Source organism: Moschus berezovskii, chromosome 6, assembly GCF_049115385.1.
Source record: "Moschus berezovskii isolate FMDL1 chromosome 6, NW_MosBer_1.0, whole genome shotgun sequence".
NCBI lineage: Eukaryota > Metazoa > Chordata > Mammalia > Artiodactyla > Moschidae > Moschus > Moschus berezovskii.
In genome coordinates, this window is record NC_142465.1 from 107,591,086 (window position 1) to 107,610,386 (window position 19,301).

Below are 19,301 nucleotides of genomic sequence, written 5' to 3' on the forward strand. Positions count from 1 at the left end.
TACCCCCTGCCCTCCCCCGCCCCCATGACCTCTGCCCCTCCCGCCGAGCCGTCTGATTGGCTGTCCCGCGTCCCCCTGGCGTATCATTGGCTCTCCTCCCTCGCCCAACATCCCTGCTCCCGCACGGGTTTCTGTCTCCCAGCAGAAGGCGCAGCCATGAATCCGTTATTCGGCCCCAACCTCTTCCTCCTCCAGCAGGAGCAGCAGGGTCTGGCCGGGCCGCTGGGGGACCCCTTGGGAGGCGACCACTTGGCCGGCGGCGGGGACGTGCCCCCGGCGCCCCTCGCTCCGGCCGGCCCGGCTCCCTACTCGCCGCCGGGGCCGGGCCCGGCGCCCCCCGCCGCCATGGCGCTCCGCAACGACCTGGGCTCCAACATCAACGTGCTCAAGACCCTCAACCTCCGCTTCCGCTGCTTCCTGGCCAAGGTGCACGAGCTGGAGCGCCGCAACCGACTGTTGGAGAAGCAGCTGCAGCAGGCGCTGGAGGAGGGTAAGCAGGGCCGGCGGGGCCTGCCTCGCCGCGACCAGGCCGTGCAGACCGGCTTCGTCAGCCCCGTCCGACCCCTGGGGCTGCCCCTGGGCTCCCGGCCGGCCGCCGTCTGCACCCCGTCGGCGCGGGTCCTGGGCTCGCCCGCGCGCTCGCCGGCCGGCCCCCTCGCGCCGTCCGCGGCCTGCCAGCCGGCGCCCTCCACCTCAGCCTCCACCACCTACTCCTCGTCGGCCCGCTTCATGCCCGGCACCATCTGGTCCTTCTCTCACGCCCGCCGGCTCGGGCCGGGACTGGAGCCCACTCTGGTGCAAGGGCCTGGCCTGTCGTGGGTGCACCCCGACGGGGTGGGCGTCCAGATCGACACCATCACGCCCGAGATCCGCGCGCTCTACAACGTGCTGGCCAAAGTGAAGCGCGAGCGGGATGAGTACAAGCGGAGGTAGGGACCGGGAAGGTGGGGACGGGGCTCAGCTCAGACCGCACTCAGCCGCGGCTACCTGTCCAGCAGCACAGAGCCGCTGGGCCCCAAGAATAAGGGAGGAGTAAGTATGAGTAAAGTTCCTGCTGTTTAAGGAGGAGCTAGCAAGTCCGCAGATGAGACTGGAATCCTCAGAGAATGCAGAAGTCAGGCTCGTGACAGGAAGGAGGAGTCTAGAAGCAGAATCCTCCCGGGAACCCTTGTTTATCATCTAGGCTGCAGCGTTTGCACGGCTGTGTTAACTGTGGGGTTTTATGATGTGTAAAAGGGACATTGTTATGAGAAGTCGCATCTGGGCTACCACTTATATCTCCCTGCCAGCCTCAGCCCTCAGAGCGATTTTGTGATATAAGCTCCGAATACTGATCAAAAGTTAGAGGCAAAAGATGTACCTTTAATTTGGGAGTCTTAAGTGCCCTGAGAAGCGGGGCGTAGAGCGGGGGCGGTGCGGGTTGGGCTGAACCTTGGAGGAGGTGATCCTGACACTGCCCAGGGTTTCCAAAACAGTATCCATGGTAGCAGCCCGTGCCTGCTCTAGTTCCACCGCCGCTGAGAGGCTTTGGGGCCCTCAGGGCATTTCTGGGAGTTGATCAAAAAAGGGGGTGTGGGGTAGAGGGAATTCCCTAGGGAAAGGTGAGAGGTCTATAGTTGACCCAGGGTGAGCCAAAAGCTGGGGGGTATCTGAAAGTGCAGAAGGAACTGTAGGAGGGTAGCAAGGACCTGAGCAGGAGGAAACTGGAAACGTTGACACACCCATGATGGACTGCCTCACACAGCGCAGCTGGGGCAAGCCCTGTCACCCTGAAAATGAAGCACTGGCTCTCGGCAGGAAACCCTGCAGGGTAGCCCAGGGGGCCCGAGGAGGGGATGGGATGCAGGAGTGCTGGCTGCATCCAGGGGATCCCCTGATAACCAGCCTGTGAGGACAGAAGCTTGAGTACAGCCAGCACTTTGTAGACTTTGTGCCCAAGGTGCCATGACTGAAGACCAAGGAGATGAGGGCTCAGGGGGAGGCTCTGCCGTCAGGTTTAACCTCTTAATGAGCTACTCTGACCCCTTGTGGACAACCCTGGGAATTACCCTTCCAGCCTGGTAAAGCGGAGATTTGTGTCTGGTGGGGACTGGCTGAATGTTCTGGGGAATGACTGCTCCGTCTGGCAGCGACCTTCAGGGATCTGAAACCCACCAGCGTCTAGCAGACCACAGACCAGAAGATTTTCTGAGGTTGAGTTCTGCCCTCATGCTGGCTGGCTTCTTTAGTGGCAGTCTGTGGTTTAAGTGTCCTTGGGACTCTCAGCTATCCCCAAACCATCGTTTAGATCCACCCAGAACCATTCTGCCCCTGCCCCACCCCCTGCCCCTGCAGGAGTTAATTGACACAGTCAGCAGTGGAACATGGACAGTTCTGGAATACATCCATAACCACAGGAACAACTGCTGTTGTTGGGGCGTTTTGTTTTTTTCACTGACGGAGTATCCGTCCTTGGTCCAGCTGTCCAGGGCAGCAAAGAGTTATTCCTCCGGGACTGATGAGCTCATGGCTCTGCAGCACACTGCTGTGCAGAGGGCCCCACGGCCAGGCTTGGCTGGTACGTGACACCGGCAGTCACTCATTCTTCCACCCCAGATCCCCTTGCCCTCGTTCTGTCTACAGCGGCTCAGACTCCAGTCTGTAGCCTGGAAGACATGGGCATAGTCTGAGCACTGAACTGAAAAAGAGCTGAGGCCTCCTTAGTTCTATGTTCAGCTCCTCTGCCAAGAGTGACCTTGGGTGGGTCTCTTTTGCTCTCAGTTTTTCCATCATTGCCCTGGGCCAACTACAGCGCTTCCTCATTTCACTCAAGGATGCTATGTATTTGGAAGAAAGGTGTTCACTCAATGTTAGAATACGTGGAAATGGCTCAAATTCTACCCATGCTTAGAGAACCTTATAAGTGAGCCCAGCTTTGAATAGAGGTCAAAATAAACCCACTCACGGGAAAATCTGGCTGGAGTACGAGTAGAATTCTAGTGAGGTTCCAGATGGTTTATTTTCAGATTTTTTTTAAACCCTGTAAGATTTTATCCTTACTTCATCCTTACTTAACTTCCTTGAGTTGAGTTCACAGTCCCACCCTTCCTGGTCCATGTTCTCCAGGGTTACTGTCCCCTGGTCAGTCTTGCTTGCTTCCTTCATGGACACAGGGACCCCAGGGTCCTCAGGGTACCACATCCCATGCCCTCATGTTGTAGATGGAGAAACCAAGGCCCAGAAAAGCTGCAGGTAGGTCTTATCTAAGAAAACACATAACCTGATGCTGCTGGGGCCCTTCGCTGGCCCTGGCTGTCTGAATAGGAATGCCAGAGCGCAGGGGGAGGAGGACTGGGGGCCGCCAGGGAAGGCTGGGCCTGGAGCCAGGAAGGTGGGAGCGGGCCTGCTCTGAGCTGGCGGGTGGAGCCAGGCTGCCTGCCTCCTCCCCACCCAGCCACCCAGGAGGGGCAGCCGCGGTGATGTCGAGGAGTTATTATTAGGAATACTGCAGTGCGGATGTGAGTGAGGAACAGGAGAGCGAGGAGAGATGGGCCTGGAGGAGGAGCCCGGGGAGAGAGATGGCGGCGGGGAGGGGAGGACCAGGCCCCAGGCCTGAGTGTGTGTTCTCTGTGTGTGTTAGGCCGCTTCCTAACCACATTTCTGGGCGTTAAAGCTTCTCTCCCGGTGCAGTTCCCCTTCCTTTCTCGGTCTGGAAGAAGTTTTTCTAGGATGGGGAAGAAGTGCTGGGCTATTATGTCAGTGGGGTCCGAGGAGTCTGCTGCTCCAGCCAACATCAACCCTAAGCCCGGGTGTTGTCCCGCCACTGCCCTTCTGCCTCCATGATGCGGAGGGGGACATGCTGACTTGCTCCCAGCCCTGGGCAAGGGCCCTGCCTCGGCCAGGAGTGCTTTTTAGCCTACTCCTGATCTTAGGCTCTGCCTTCTGCAGCTCTGGAGGTGCCGCCTGTGGTTCTCATCTACCACTCTTAACGGGGGACTTTTCTATGCTCCAGTTTCCCTCTCCCCCTGGGTGTGGGTGCCTAGTGGTCCCAGCTTGTGCCCAGGCACCTCTGTGCAGCCCACTGAGGGCCTCCGGGTGGGCAGTTTCCAGAGCTCGTGGGGGTGGACTTCGATCGCCTCCTACCAGGCTCTTGACCAATGCCATTGATGCCCTGTGTGTCCCGCAGCTGCTTTTACAGGGTTAATGGTCCCACAGGAGGCAGGGCAGCTCTGTTCTGGTGCAGGCAGGAGAGCGGGAGCCCGCATCTGTGGACCGAAGGTGGGAGACCGGGCTGGGTGGTGCGGGCAGGAGGAGGGGTCAAGGCCAGCAGGACAGCTGGTCTGGCTGGGGCCTGAGCGGGATGGGCCCTGCGAGGGCACAGCGCAACCACAGTTGGGTGCGAGGCCAGAGGTTCAGGGAAGGCAGCTGTGAGCTGGGCACTGGGCGCTGGCCAGGAGCCTGGAGCCACACGTCCCTCTTGTTGGGGAAGCCGACCCAGGGCCCAGCCTGAGCCAGATAGGTGGGGGGTGGGGGGTGGAGGGGAGAGGGCTCTGCACCCAGGTGCTCGCCCTTCACTGTCTGCAGGTGGGAAGAGGAGTACACGGTGCGGTTGCAGCTGCAGGAGCGTGTGAATGAGCTCCAGGAGGTGAGGGCCGCCCCGCCTGCCCTCCCCACCATCCCTTGCCCACTGCTTACTGCCCGCCTGCCACTCACCTCGGTTGGTTTCTCCTGACCGTAGGAAGCCCAGGAGGCTGACGCCTGCCAGGAGGAGCTGGCCATGAAGGTGGAACAGCTGAAGGCCGAGCTGGTGGTCTTCAAGGGGCTCATGAGCAACGTGAGTGTGGCCAGGTCGTTCCTTGCCTCTTGTGCCACCAGCAGACCAGCCTGGGCTCAGCCCCAAGGCTGCCTGCGGCCCGGGAGCAGGCCTTTCTAGTTTCGCCCGTTCACCACCCTGCGTCCCACTTTATGTGCTTCTCTTTTCTCCCCCTTGCCTGCCCCCTAACTCAAGAGGAATGAAAGTCCCCTTGGCCCCCATGGGGACTTGGGCTTGTTTGCTCGCAGTGTGGCCCTGGGTGACATCCTGACCTGCTCTGCCTTGTCTCTGGGTCTGTGGAATGGGATAGGATTGAAAGCAAGTGCTTTGCAGAATGGTTCCAAGGTCACGATGTTTGTAGAGTCAGGACAGCAGCGGCTGAGTGTCAGCTAACGTTGTCCTTATGATTCTTTCTTCAATGCTCAGAGCTCTGGCTGTGCGCTTAGTTGCTCAGTTGTGTCTGACTCTTAATGACCCCATGGATTGTATCCCACCAGGGTCCTCTGTCCATGGGGATTCTCCAGGCAAGAATACTGGAGTGGGTAGCCATTTCCTTCTCCAGGGGATCTTCCCAACCCGGGGATCAAACCCGTCTCCAGCATTGCAGGCAGATTCTTTACCATCTGAGCCACCGAAGACTAGTCTCTCTTTCTCTCTCTGGGAGTCTGAGTTCCAGGAGGAGCCCCTTGCATATGCGCTAGGCACTGGCCCATATCCTCTAGGGATGCCATCTGGCTAAGGAGCCAGTCGTCCTGGGCAGACCGCTGGGAGGTACCCAGGTCAAGGGATGCCTTCTGCCAGCAGGAGCCATGTGACCGGGATGATGAGGGGCTATTGCTTATGATGAGGTGGGCCCCCTCACCACTCCCTGTGCTCCCCACACAGAACCTGACCGAGCTGGACACGAAGATCCAGGAGAAGGCCATGAAGGTGGACATGGACATCTGCCGCCGCATTGACATCACTGCCAAGCTCTGCGACTTGGCTCAGCAGCGCAACTGCGAGGACATGATCAAGATGTTTCAGGTGAGGGTTGCGGGCGCCTCGCCCCAGCCCCACAGGGGAGGCCGGAGCCGGGCCCTGGGGTTGAGGCTGGGGGGCGAGGGACAGCCTCTGGCGGGGTCCGGAGCTGTCTCTAACGCCATCTCCCCCTCCCCTCTCTCCTGTCTGCCTCCTCTCCTCTCTGCCTTTCATCTTCTCTTGCTTCCTCCACAGAAGAAGCTGGTTAGTTCTGCTCTCACACAAGCTTCTCAGCTCCCAGGGCCTCTCAGTGCAGCGCCCCCTCCATCCTCCTGCTCTCCCCACTTCTCTCTCCCTCTCTCCCCCTCCTCTCGCCCGCTCCCTCCCTCCCCTACCTTCCCCCCTTCTCCCCTCCCCCCTCCCTCTCCCCGCCCCTCATTCTCTGGCTCCATCTCTCTTCCCCCTACCTCCACACTTCTCTTATTCTCTGGTTCCATGTCTCCCCCTCCCTCCCCTCCCCTTCCCCTCCCCCCTTCTCTTATTCTCTGGCTCTATCTCTCCCCCTCCTCTCCGCCTCCCTCCCCTTCCCCTCCTCCTTCTCCCCCTCCCCTCCCCCTTCTCCCCCTTCCCTCCCCCACCCCTCCCCTCCCCCCTCCCCTCTCCCCTCCCTCTCTCCCCCTTTCTCTCATTCTCTGGCTCCATCTTTCTCCCCCCTCCCCCTCCCTCCCCCCTTCTCCCCCACTTCTCTCATTCTCTGGCTCCATCTCTCTCCCTCCCTTCCCCCTCTGGCTTCCAGACCTAGATGTGACTCAGGTTCTGCTTTATCAACTTCATGCCCCCTTCCTCCTTGAGGCCTGAAACTTCCCTCTCAGTTCAGTCATTTCACTAGAAGACTTTTTTTAGAAAAGAACTCCTCTGGGCTATGGCGCACATCTCACTCTGGTCCAGGCCAGCCATTTCCCCCGATCTCACTGCTCTGTTTTCTCTGTCTCTCGTCCGTCTCCTCCTAGTCTGCAGCCCTGGCCCCACCCGCGTCTGTCTGCCTGTCTCGGTGATGCTGGTGTTTCTGTTCCGTCTTGTGACTGTGTCTTCTCTCTGTCCACCCGCCCTCCCCGCTGGTCCCCGCTTCCCTGCCTCCCGGCCGGCGCCCCCCCACCCTCCTCCTCACGCACCCGGCCTCGTCTCTGTAGTCTCTGCACTTGTCTCCCATTAAGGTCCCGTCCATGGGGGGGCGGAAGCGGGAGCGCAAGGCCGTGGAGGAGGACACCTCCCTGGCAGAGAGTGATGGGCCGCGCCGCCCCGACGGGGATGAGGAGGAGAGCACGGCCCTCAGCATCAACGAGGAGATGCAGCGCATGCTGAACCAGCTGTGAGTCCGCCCGGCCGCCCCGCGCCTGCCCGAGGCCGGCGCCCCCGCAGCCCCCGCCCCGCCGGCCGCCCTGACGCCTGGGCTCCCTGTCTCTAGGAGGGAGTATGATTTTGAGGACGACTGTGACAGCCTGACTTGGGAGGAGACGGAGGAGACCCTGCTGCTCTGGGAGGATTTCTCGGGCTATGCCTTGGCCGCTGCAGAGGCCCCGGGAGAGGTAAACAACCTCCCGGCCTTGGGCCCTGGCTCCTCCTCCCCGGGCGCCAGGCCCGTCTTCCCGCCCGCCGGCCCCTCCGAGCTGTGTCTTCCCTCTGTGGCCGCAGTCTGTCACGTGCTTCCCCCTCGTCCCCAGTCCTCGTCCTCGGTCTCCCCAGCTTCCTTTAACCTCTTTCTCTGTCTCTCTCTCTCCCTCCCTCCTTGGCCTTACCCTGTGGCTCGCCTTGTCCCATCCCTCCCTCCCCTCTGCTTCCCCCACCTTCCCTTTCCACTCCAGCAGCCGGAAGACAGTTTGGAGAAGGTGATTAAAGATACCGAGTCCCTCTTCAAAACCCGGGAGAAAGAATATCAGGAAACCATTGACCAGATCGAGGTAAGGCCGTGAGCTGAAGCCGAGGTTCCATGGTTCCCAGGGGGTCATGAATGGTACTGCAGGACACCAGGGCCTCCCCATTTCCTACTGGCAGAAGGGGGCTCTCCCCAGTGGGGCCCCTCTGGTGGGTCCCGAACACCTCAGGCTGGGGAGGGGAGTGGGCAGACAGATGTAGGTTCCAATCGCAGCTCTGTGACTTACTGCCACTCTGACTTTTAACAGGCCTCTTTTCTCTGAGCTTGCTTTTTTTCCCCTCTTTTTAATATTTCTTCAGCCATGTCTGGCCTTAGTTGCAGCACATGGGAGCTTTCATTGTGACTTACGGACTCTCTAGTTGCAGTGTGTAGGCTTAGTTGCTCTGCAGCACGTGGGAACTGAGTTCCCTGACCAGGGATCAGACCCGAGTCCCCCGCATTGCAGGGCAGATTCTTCCCCACTGGACCAGCAGGGAAGTCCTGAGCCTGCTTCTTTGTTTATAAAGTGGGGGTCTTAGCAGTACCTCCTGCAGCGTGGGTGGGGTGTGGGGCATCTGCCTGGCAGTCAGCACCATCGCAGCTGCTGTGATCACGATTGTTGCTACAGTCAGTGCTGTATCGGGGTCCATGCTGCTGGACTTGACCTTCGCCGCAGTCTCAGCTCAGCCTTTGAGCCACGGAGGAGTCTCCATGCTCATTCCCTCTCCTGGAGGAACCTTCCCTAGCTGGCCAGTAGAGCCGGTGCTTTAACGTAAACTCTAGGCTGGAGGGCCCAGCAGGAAGGATTTGTGACATCTGGGACGAGGGTGCTGCGGCCAAGGTGCCACGTGATTCCATTGACCCCGCGGCCCGAGCCTGAGGGGGTCCTTTCCATGCACTCTGGAGACGAGGCTGGGGGCTTCTAGAACACTCTGCCTCTCTCCAGGCCCCCTGCCCTCACCGAGGCGGTGGCCGCTGAGGAATTATCTTCCTGTGTCCTCATTCTCCCAGCACACAGCAGCTGCCCTACTCCTTTAAGCAAAACCTGCTCCCATTGTTTACTCCCAGGCAGACTGACACTCAGTTTTAAAGGCACAGCTGGGGGCGCCTCTCCGGTGGTCATGTGGTTAAGACTCCATGCTCCCTCTGCAGGGGGCATGGGTTTGATCCCTGGTCAGGGAACTAAGATCGCACGTGCTGCACAGCAAAGAAAAAGGAAAAAAAGAAAAGGTACAGCTGGATCTGTGCCGCCAGCCGAAGAGCTGGGAGGGGTCCCCACTCCTCTGTCGACACGCGTCCTGCGCTCCCCCTCCTCTCTGCACGTGGGATGTCCTGAGGGGTTGGAGGCCTGTTGCTGCTGGTGTTTTTTTATGGTGTTGCTCCTGGCTGTCCACCTGGGGCTCCAGAGGTCCTTTATCTTAGTGACCTTGGGTCTGCAGGGGCCCTGGGATGGAGGCAGGGATCATTTCCCTTACTGGATGGTGAGAGAGACCCGGGCCCAGGTCTCCACTCTCGATCTGCTCCCAGCCTTACCCCTCTGCCCTGCCCCACCACACACGAATGGGCTTTTCAGTGTGGCCTTTGGGGTCGTCTCCTTCCCGCAGCCCTGCGATAAACGTAGAGGCTGGTGGCCGTCCTAGCCTCATGTTCTGCTGGGACAGGTTGGGTTCATTTCTACCTGCTGCCCCACTGAGTACTGGGCTCCCGAGTGCAGCCCCCAGTGCTCCCCTCTAACACCAGCTCTTGTGAGGGGCCGGGGTTGGGGAGAAGGAGGGAGCCAGTCTGGACAAGCGCTGGCGGCACCCTACTTTCCTGGACTGAACGAATGGTCAGCGCCTCCTGCCCCCGGACATGCTGCTCCCGGGGCACCGCCTGAGACCCCAGCTTTGGAACCAGGGCTGCGGTCCAAGTTGCGCTCACTGGGGCTTCTGACCCACCCAGGGCACCATCTCGCCCCATGTCACTGTCCTGACCCTCTCTCTGTCCGGCCCTGTGACTGTTTCCTTTTCTGACCCAGTTCCCACCCTTGTGGCCCAGTTCAGATCATTCACGGGTGGTTTCTCCCCCTTTCTCTTTGCTCTTGGGCAGTCAAGCACATCACCCCGGGCAGTTTTGTTCTGTTCCCCACCCGCTTCTGGCCCCTGTTCTTTGTCCCCGGAACAAAGGGAGGCAGCAAGAGTGTCTGTGTCCCAGATTTTTCACGGCTTCCGTGCCTGCCTCTCAGCTCCCCTGCAGAGCCTGCGGGCAGAGTCAGGCTCTGGGAAGGAGGCTGTGTTTCCTTGACTGAGCCCCGTCTTTTCACACGTAACAGTCCTTGACTCGGGCCGCAGCTCGTGGCCAGTCAGACATCTGGTGAGGCAGGCAGTCCTTCCACTGTCTCTGAAAAGGGCTTACATGTGAGCGAAGTGATGAGAGTGGAGCCCCTTTCCACCTGGCCCAGCTGGCCTGTGTGCCGACAGTCTCGTAGACGCTTCTCGAAGTTGACTCAACTTGAGGGTGCTCGCAGGAATGGGTAGGCCCCAGCTTGGAGCGGGGCCTGTCTGGGGGTGACAGTGCTGTATGGGCCAGGAGAGGCCCCTGTGGGGAACCCCAGGAGGAGACCGAGCACCTCAGGAACATCCCACCTCTCTAGGACCTCGGCCCCCTCCTACTGCTCTTGCGGTTAGTCTCTTCAGAGAACTTGGACCTCCTTCACCAGACTCCTTAGCAAAAGCCTTTGTGAGCGAGCTTCCCCGGGGAACATGGAAGGAACGATCATGTATTGAGTGCCTTCCGCCTCGAGCTGGTTTAATTTTGAATCTGAGCCCTTCACCTCCTTCATGGCTCAGCGGGTTAGCTTCCTGGGCACGCGGGCAGGGGTGGTTGCTGACCTGACGGCCCGCGCCCCACAGCTGGAGCTGGCCACGGCCAAGAACGACATGAACCGCCACCTGCACGAGTACATGGAGATGTGCAGCATGAAACGGGGCCTGGACGTGCAGATGGAGACCTGCCGCCGGCTCATCACCCAGTCCGGGGACCGGTGAGGGCCCCCCGGGTGCAGGTGGGGAGGGCCAGTGCCTGGCGCCCCTCGAGGGTGAGCCCTGAGACCCTCCCTCTCAGCAGATGGAGGATACAGGAATCCATCGTGGTTGCCTGTCTGAAACCTCCCCATGCCCTGCCTCTGGCGGTTCCCCTGCTTAGAAAGGCAGCTGAAAACCCGACAGTCACAAAACTGCTCCATAGACCCGAAACTGGGGCTGCAGAGCGTCTCGGGGTCCCCAGGTTGAAGTGGGGACTGTCTCCCCGCTCAGGGTGGACTGGGGGAGGCAGTGTCCTCCCCTCCCTACTCCCTCTCCCTATGGTCCTCCTCTGCCTGAGACATTACTCTCCTGCCCGCCCAGGCATCATCAGGCTGGGATGGGCAGGGGTGCCAGCCCTGACGGGACTCCCGCCTGCCCTGCTCCGAGGTTACAACCGGTGTATTTTTCTAGAAAGTCTCCTGCTTTCACTGCGGTCCCGCTTAGCGACCCGCCGCCACCGCCGCCAAGCGAGGCTGAGGACTCCGATCGTGATGTCTCCTCCGACGGCGCCATGAGATAGGGACCTCCTCATGCTCCGCCTGCCCACCGGGGACCCACCGCAGCAGAGGGCCGGGGGCTCACAGAAGGGAAGCCCGTGTCCTGCGGCACCAGCCTGGCCCCGGGGACTGGGCGCCGCTCCCCGGCTTCCTCCCTCAGTCCTCGGCCCCTCCAGGGCTCCGGGGTGTCTGGAGCAAGGCTTGGCTGCCCTTCCCGGGCCACTCCCTGCACAGCCGGCCCTTCTGCCTCCACGCAGGTGTCCGCTGCTTTCCCATCTCTAATGCTGCCGGAGCGCTCGTGGCCCCTCGCCCTCTCCTCCGAGTAAGCAGTGTGATTGTCCTTCCTTCCTTCCCTGTGGCCTGGGGCCAGCTGGCCGTCTCAATTCTGTACTGGTGCTAACTGGCCCAGGCACTGGTATGAAGGGGAGGAGGCCTGGCCTTCCGTGGCTTGTGCAGCAAAGGAGGCCCTCCATATCACAGGCAGGCTGAGTGGTCTGGGCAGGGCGCGCCTTCCTCCCCGTTGTCCAAGCGCTCACGGCCGGCTGCCCGTCGACAGCAGTGACGTGGCTCTGCCCCTTCCCTCGTGGGAAGTGGCACACGTTATAAGGACCTTAGTGTGTTTGGGCAAGGCAGCTTTTGGGCTGACTGGGTGCAGTGTTGTGGAGAGAAAGAGACAGAAGCTCCTGTTTGTCTCCGTCACCACCGGGTGGCAGAAAGTTGAAACTGCGTGTGTGGGAGCGGGTGGGCATGCGTGGACGTGTGCGTGCACAGGGTCTCCGTTTCTTCAAGCATCAGCTGCAGGTGTCCTCCGTGTCTCACACATGGAGACCCAACAGGCTGAGTCAGAAGACGTCCCAGACTCAGAAAAGCTTGGAGAACTGGGGCGATGACACCGAGGGTCCCTCCGCGTCACTGCCTGAGGCAGACTGGGCGGAGCTGATGTTTGAGTGCAATCTAATGAAACTGGCGAGTATTTATTGAACACGTCCGTGTCACTGTTTCCAGCGCTTTCTGGTGGTGGCTACACAGTCCTCTCTCTGCAGTGTGGGCTAGTTCCCATCATTTCCCAACACGCAGCTGCAAGGCAGATGCGGAGATTGGAACTCCCAAAGTAATGGTGCCTCAGCCCAGGTTATCAGCACCAAGCCTGTGCTGCTTCCCAGTAAGACTCCATGCATCCACCGGTGACAGACGACCCGGAAGTAAAGCCATCCCAGCCCTCCCCTTCTGCAGACCCTAGGAGCTGGCACCTGCATGGTCATACTGCAGGTGGTCACGAGGGCACAGACACTGAGGCAGAGCTGGGACATAGGTCTCCCAGGCTGGCCACGCGCCACACCATCACAGAGGTCAGCTAGCTGGCTGGGAGCCAGGTGGACTCTGCCCAACCTAACTTCCTGTGCCAGTGTCACCCTCGGGGGGCGGGGCTGCAGACAGAATGGCTTCTGGATACACACCGCCAGGCCGTTCCTGGGTTCAGCCATGGCAGTCTGGCACGCACTGGGGCCCAGAGCACCCAAAGACCTCAGGAAGGAACCCAGGACATGAGCCATGTCTGCTAGACCAGGGCGGGGTTTCTGGCAGCTTGGGTGCTCGACTAGTTCAACTTTGCCCCAGCCCAGCCTCCCTCAGCAAGACAAGAAACTGCAGGCTGGGTATAGGGTACTTTTATTGATGGTACACGACAAGGCAGGGCTCCCTAAGCCCCTCCCCTTCCTCAGGGCCTTGGGGATGGAAACCGTGTGGAGGTCGGGAGATTCTCAGTGTGGTGGAGGACCGAGGTGGGGCAAGGACTCCCCAGCAGCTGAGGAACTCTTCCTCTCGTGCTCCTGCTGGGGCTGGGGGTCTGGGGACCTTACTCCTTGGAGGCCATGTGGACCATGAGGTCCACCACCCTATTGCTGTAGCCGAATTCATTGTCGTACCTGGAAGGAGAGAGTGAAGGGCTGTTTACTGAGCCAACCACCAGCGGGCACCAGACTTATATCACATGCTGAAGCATCATTGCATCCCCACCCCCACATACCAGGAAATGAGCTTGACAAAGTGGTCGTTGAGGGCAATGCCAGCCCCAGCGTCGAAGGTAGAAGAGTGAGTGTCGCTGTTGAAGTCGCAGGAGACAACCTGGGGGAGGAGAGGGCCACATATGGAACCCTGCCTGGCTCATGGGGGCCAAGCAGACACACCAGGCCCCTGACCTATTGATCATACCTGGTCCTCAGTGTAGCCTAGAATGCCCTTGAGGGGGCCCTCTGACGCCTGCTTCACCACCTTCTTGATCTCATCATACTTGGCCTGATAAGGTAAAAGAAACAGATGGTCACAAGAGTGCCAGTCTTGCAACTCCCCCCTCACTGGCCCCGCAGGCCACTGAAGCTGCTCCAACCCGAACTTACAGGTTTCTCCAGGCGGCAGGTCAGATCCACAACCGACACGTTGGGGGTGGGGACACGGAAGGCCATGCCAGTGAGCTTCCTGTGGACACAAGGAAGCAGGGTCAGTCTGCACTGCTCCTCCCAGCTCCCCGGGTCCACATGGCATAAAACAGCCAAGGGTCTCACCCGTTGAGCTCAGGGATGACCTTGCCCACAGCCTTGGCAGCGCCAGTAGAAGCAGGGATGATGTTCTGGGCAGCCCCTCGGCCATCACGCCACAGCTTCCCAGAGGGGCCATCCACAGTCTTCTGGGTGGCAGTGATGGCGTGGACGGTGGTCTGCGGAACAAGGACGGGAGTGGAGTGAAGGCCCTGCCTGGTGCTCGCCAGGCCACACCCCTCCGTCACCTCCCCCCCTACCCTGGGGAAGAATTAAGGGACACAGATCCCTCTGAAGGGCCCTGCTCTGCAGGAGGCAGAAGGGTCCCATACTGGCTGAGAACTGAGTGTGTTCAAGTTTCCCGCCACTCCTACCATAAGTCCCTCCACGATGCCAAAGTGGTCATGGATGACCTTGGCCAGGGGGGCCAAGCAGTTGGTGGTGCAGGACGCATTGCTGGAAAAGAGGGAGGCAAGTCAGGGGCACGCCCACTGGGCACCAGGGGGCGCTATCGGCCTGCTTCCCCACTGCCTCTGCTGTGCTCACCTGACAATCTTGAGGGTGTTGTTATACTTGTCGTGGTTCACACCCATCACAAACATGGGGGCATCGGCAGAAGGCGCAGAGATGATGACCCTCTTAGCGCCACCCTTCAAGTGAGCCTGCAGCCAAGGAGCAAGTAATCACATCCGGGCTCTTGCTTTCCTAAGTCCGCTCCCCCACTCCTCCTACTACACCCTCCTCTCTAGCCCCTCGCTGCTCACCCCAGCCTTCTCCATGGTAGTGAAGACCCCAGTGGACTCCACCACGTACTCCGCACCAGCATCACCCCACTTGATGTTGGCGGGATCTCGCCTATGAGGGAAGACAGGACAAAGCTCAGGGACACAGGGCACCACAGACCCCAGGGGGTCACCCCATCCCAGCGCCTCCTCCAAGGCCAGTTCTTCCTGTTCCGTCTCCCACACTTACTCCTGGAAGATGGTGATGGCCTTTCCATTGATGACCAGCTTCCCGTTCTCTGCCTTGACTGTGCCGTGGAACTTGCCGTGGGTGGAATCATACTGGAACATGTAGACCTGGGGGAGGGGGCACGAAGGAGAGGGGCATCAAGGGGCTGCACCTCAGCCAGGCTCTGACCCTACCTGCTGTGGGGCAGCACTCACCATGTAGTGAAGGTCAATGAAGGGGTCATTGATGGCAACGATGTCCACTTTGCCAGAATTAAAAGCAGCCCTGGTGACCAGGCGCCCGATGCGGCCGAATCTGAGGGGTACAAGAGATGAGAAGGGGTGAGGGGGAAGGGATTCCTCCTGGGCATGGAAGCAGTCCCCGGCCCACTGACCCTCTTTCAGAGAAGAGGCCACTCTGCTACCCCCGCAAAGTCTTGCAAGAACTCATTTTATTTTTCTTGAGCAACCCTGTTAGCCCACAGAGTGAAAGGCTCACAGGTAACCAGGAACAAAGGCTCACCCACCCCCAGTCCGCAGCTGCTGCCACCTACAGGCCTGGCACGTGGCAGGCACATGGCATTCATCACACCTACTCTCTGCAAATGCTTGCTCCTGTCTGGCCCAACTTCGGGCTACACCCTCTGAATTGCAAACACTAGTCCATTCAGCATCACCAAGTTCAAAGGGCAAGAGCAAAGGTCAGCATGAACTGGACGGGGAAACCTACCCTCTCTCCCACAAAAGAGGAGAGAGGGAAAACTGGTTTCTCACCCCCGTCATCCTGGGGTTCTTTCTGACTTGCTCAGTATGTCTTTCCAAGCTCTTTTCCAAAAATCAGGATTGGGAGCAACAGATATTAGGGAGTAGCGGGGAAAGGTGGGGGGCAGAGAGCAAAAGCCCAGGCCCCAAGCTGCAGAAAGGTCAGGCAGCTATATTTAACCCCAGCTTAGGTGGAGTGGGGATCTGGTTTCTGGAGGATGGGATGGGGAGAAGGGCAGGATTCCCGGGGCTCACAGACACTTAATCCTCCTGGTGACCTTTACAGCCTGGCCTTTAGGGTGGGGTCAGCTCCAGGCAAAAATGGGGGAAAGGATCTTCGAGGAGAGCCGGCGTGACCACAGGGGCTGCAGCTCTGGGAGCCATTTTGTGGTGGAAAATTTCTAAGTACCCATGACTCAGCTCCCCCAAGCATGGCACCCAGCCAGGGCCACCACACCTCTTCGGAAAAGGAAAGGAGAAACACCCCAAAACTACAAGACCACTCCCACGAACCCATGTTTTGAATTCGTCAGAGAACCATCTAGGAAAAGCATCCTCTCATTCCTGGGGGTGGGGGGATGGCCGAGGAATTTGGCTGGCGGTTTAAGTGATGGTCTGGGGTTACTAGGGTCAGAGTTGAGGTCTAGCTGCAAGAACGGGAAAGCCTGGCCTCATCTGGCTTATGCGCTAAACATGAGTCCATCCCACGAGGCAGGGGTAGGAGCGTTAGTCATGGGCAAGGAAGGCGAAGAGACGCAGGGTAAGAAAGGTTTCCTAACGGGCAGTTCATTCATTTCCTTCCTAGCAAGTTGCAACATGGCGGCTGGGTTACCGCAGATGACCCCTCCCAGCTGGTTCTGTGCGCAGCTGTGCCTCCTGCACCCTTGGGGCCGCGCCTGTTGGGGGCACGGGCTGGGGGAGTGGTGGGGGACGGGCTCCTCCCCGGCACGTGACCCCGCAGAGCGCGAAAGGAAAGAAAAGAGGCCCAGGTGCGGGATTAGGGGATGCGGACCAAGCAAGAATTGGAATCTCCTGTGTATCTGCCGCAAGGTGGTGGAAGGTTCCGCAGGGGCGGAGTTACAGGAGGCGCGAGAGCCGGAGATGGGGGGCACACGAGGCCTTCGAGGGCCTCCTCCAGGTCTGAGCGCTGACCTTGAGTTCTCCTTGCGGGGAGCGGTGGGTACGACCACCTTATCCAGGTTCCCCTCGCGCTTGCAGAGACCCGCTAGCGCAATGCGGTGAGGACCGCAAGACTGCCCTGCCCCACCCCACGCCACCCCTGCCCGTAACTCACCCGTTCACTCCGACCTTCACCATCTTGTCTCAGGGATGCGGCTGTGGGTAGAGGAAGGTGAGCATTAGAGCGCGGGGGTAAGAGGATGGAATCCCGCTCTGACCACCTCTCCCCACCCGCCCCTCCCCTCCCCCCAAGCCTCCATCCCCGACCTGCGCTTCCGCACGTCCTTCCTCCCGCCCCTGCAATGCCGGGGGCCCGGCTGGGCGCAATCTGTCGACCCTAGCCCCCGCAGCCGCACACCCGGCGCGCGAACGCCCCCTCGTCCCTTTTGGGTGGGCCTCTCCCCCAGCCCTTTGTGGCTCCTCTCGGCCAGGCTTTTACCTGGCACAGCACGGAAGTTACGGCTATCTGTCGAACGGGCAGGAGCAGAGAGCGCAGGAGGAGGCTGCAGCCCGAATTTATAGGGGAGGGGGCGGGGAGGGGGCGTGGCGACTCGGGCCCGCCTCGCCCAGTCCCCGCCCCTGCGGTGCGGAGGCCTGAGCTACGTGCGCCCGTAAACTCGCGAGTAGTCGGCCTCCCCCTTTTTTTTTTTTGGGTCCGCCTGGTTCTTGAAATGTGCACGCCCCGCGCGTGTGGGCTGAGGACGACGTGGGGGAGGGGACTGAGACTGGCCCGAAGGAGGAGGGGGACCGACGATGGTGACTGGAGGGGAGTGAGGAGCACTGCAGGAGAGTAGTAAACTCGGGGCCGGAGGCCCTCGTGAGAAATGAGGACACCCGGGAGCCAGGGACGTTAAAGCTGCCGCAGGGATATAACGGGAGGACCTGGGGAGTCGGCTGGATGGGGAATTGGAGTCGGAGGCAGGAACAGCTCGCGGCTGCAGGCTCCCCGCCTTCCCGCCCCCGCTTCCCCTGCTTTCAAAGGCTGAGAAGCCGGAAGGCTGAGGAACTTCTCGAGGCTCTTCGGTAGTGACACCCGCTTTGCAAAGGAAAAGCTCGGGAGGGGCCTCCGGCCGGCTACTTCCCCGCTCCCCCACTTTCCCCCACCCCCCCATAACTTGGCTTCGGGCCTCTCTGGTCCGGGGGCCGATTTGGGCACTGGGCTGTGGGGGCCTGGAGCGGAAGAGGTTCCGGAGGACGCATGAGGCGGGGAGGTTTCAGCACTGAAGGTCAAAATGTCCTGCGCTGAAGGCAGCAGGAGACCTGAGAAACCGGGCCCTGGGTGCACCAGTTGCTCTCCCCCAGGCTCGGGCGGGGGCCCCAGGGGCGGGATAGCATCTCTATTGGGGGCTGGGCGGGTAGAGGCCAGAGGCCTCCCACAAAGGCGCTCCTGGGAAACCTGAGGGCTGTGCGGCCTGGGCTGGGAGACAATGCCCCTTTCACCCTGTCCAGCTCGATCCAGCCCTGGGGCTGAAAGCGGGACGTGAGGGCGGAAGTCCCTCCCCATTCCGGGACGTGCAGGCCAGCCCTGGAGTCAGGGCCTCCCTTTCCCGTGGCTGCGTCCAGATATTGGGGGCAGGGTGAGGAGTCCCGAATAGGGAAAAAAAAATCAGGAGTCTTGGGCACTTGGTGGGACCAGGCCCCCGGCTCCTCTCCACAGGTGATGTGGAGTAAGGAATCCATTCCTCTTCAAGCGCAGTCAGTCAGAAGCCAGGGACTGTGCCGGGGCTGTGAACTGAGGATGTTGGAAGGGCTGGATCTGAGGACTCAGGGTTGAGGGTTTGTAGGGGAGGGGGTGGGGTGGGGTAGAATGGACATTGCCATCAGCAGGTGCTGGGGGACAGAACTGGGGCCTCTTTGCTGGCCCAGCGTAACATGAGACCAGCCCCCTTCTCCAGCTGAAAAGCCTGTGGCTAAGTTTAGCCCGGCTGGTGATAACCTTTGCTTAAAAGGCAGAGAGCACACGGTCCTGCACCCCGACTCCAGCGGTCCCTTCCCTTTCTGGGACTGTCCTGCTCCAATGTTTGCTGTGGCGGGCAGCCATCTGCATGGTCCACGCCCTGGGCTTTCCAAGAGCAGGGCCAGTGGGCACCTAATGGCGAGGGGAGGCGCCACACTGAGGAGTCTGCTGTGGATGGGGCTTCCTCCCTGGGCACCCCCAAGGACACAGTACTTTGCCTGAAGAGGGCCTTAGGAGGACCCCCCCGCCCCCGCCCTCCCACACTGCCCGCAGCATGTTCCCCTTTGCTGCATGCCTGTCATTTCTCATTACTGTCCTTTGCTGAAAAGAGGGAGTTCAGTGCCCAGGGACCATGGACTGACGCAGCCTGCTGTTGTCATGACAGCAGAGACACCAGTGTAGTCATGGCAGCAGCCACACTGCCTACGGTTCAGGTGACTCAGCAGAGAGGACCTGGGGAGGAGGAGGTGGAGGACAGGGCCTGCATCTAGGGGCTGACTTCCTGCAGACCCTGTAACACTGAGGAACCCCTGGGGAACCGTCTCCAGAGACACTCTCTAGAGCTGGAGGGGAATCATGACCTGGTCTCCCATCAGCCCTGCCAGCTCAGTCACCTGTCTTTAGAGATGGGTGAGGGGCATGAGGCGGGTGGGGGCAGGACACAGCGAGGTTAGAGGAGGGTTTCTCAACCCCAGC

At 60.3% G+C, this 19,301-nt stretch overlaps 2 protein-coding genes across 5 annotated transcripts; one reads left to right on the forward strand and one right to left on the reverse strand.

The window, feature by feature from the left end:
• The first annotated feature begins 83 nt into the window (after positions 1 to 83).
• On the forward strand, positions 84 to 12,207 carry IFFO1 (intermediate filament family orphan 1). Of its 4 annotated transcripts, XM_088837398.1 has the most exons (10): positions 99 to 929; positions 4,564 to 4,624; positions 4,718 to 4,813; positions 5,678 to 5,818; positions 6,008 to 6,016; positions 6,943 to 7,121; positions 7,218 to 7,338; positions 7,615 to 7,710; positions 10,556 to 10,686; positions 11,138 to 12,207. In XM_088837398.1, exons 1-10 carry the CDS (start codon positions 157 to 159, stop codon positions 11,244 to 11,246), a joined length of 1,716 nt encoding a protein of 571 aa, XP_088693524.1. In that variant the 5' UTR covers positions 99 to 156; the 3' UTR covers positions 11,247 to 12,207. The 4 variants fall into 4 exon arrangements, with proteins under 4 accessions (XP_055250199.2, XP_055250198.2, XP_088693524.1 ...); XM_055394224.2 differs by lacking the exon at positions 6,008 to 6,016 and having other exon boundaries at positions 84 to 929; positions 6,967 to 7,121; positions 11,142 to 12,207; XM_055394223.2 differs by lacking the exon at positions 6,008 to 6,016 and having other exon boundaries at positions 97 to 929; positions 6,967 to 7,121; positions 7,618 to 7,710.
• A 667-nt stretch (positions 12,208 to 12,874) lies between these two features.
• GAPDH (glyceraldehyde-3-phosphate dehydrogenase) lies at positions 12,875 to 17,158 on the reverse strand. The gene is made up of 12 exons (XM_055394247.2): positions 17,088 to 17,158; positions 16,764 to 16,804; positions 14,924 to 15,023; positions 14,730 to 14,836; positions 14,522 to 14,612; positions 14,304 to 14,419; positions 14,132 to 14,213; positions 13,785 to 13,936; positions 13,620 to 13,698; positions 13,435 to 13,518; positions 13,250 to 13,347; positions 12,875 to 13,148 (listed from the first exon to the last, which is right to left on the reverse strand). The coding sequence occupies exons 2-12, from the start codon at positions 16,784 to 16,786 to the stop codon at positions 13,079 to 13,081; spliced, it is 1,002 nt and encodes a 333-aa protein (XP_055250222.1). The 5' UTR covers positions 16,787 to 16,804; positions 17,088 to 17,158; the 3' UTR covers positions 12,875 to 13,078.
• Positions 17,159 to 19,301: the final 2,143 nt, after the last annotated feature.

Coding starts and splice junctions, on each gene's coding strand:
- IFFO1 (XM_088837398.1), top strand. CDS start 157: ATGAATCCGTTATTCGGCCCCAACCTCTTCCTCCTCCAGCAGGAGCAG. Junction 930..4,563: donor CGGGATGAGTACAAGCGGAG/GTAGGGACCGGG, acceptor CACTGTCTGCAG/GTGGGAAGAGGAGTACACGG. Junction 4,625..4,717: donor GTGTGAATGAGCTCCAGGAG/GTGAGGGCCGCC, acceptor TCCTGACCGTAG/GAAGCCCAGGAGGCTGACGC.
- GAPDH (XM_055394247.2), bottom strand. CDS start 16,786: ATGGTGAAGGTCGGAGTGAACGG. Junction 14,420..14,521: donor CTACCATGGAGAAGGCTGGG/GTGAGCAGCGAG, acceptor CCTTGGCTGCAG/GCTCACTTGAAGGGTGGCGC. Junction 13,519..13,619: donor CCTGCCGCCTGGAGAAACCT/GTAAGTTCGGGT, acceptor TTACCTTATCAG/GCCAAGTATGATGAGATCAA.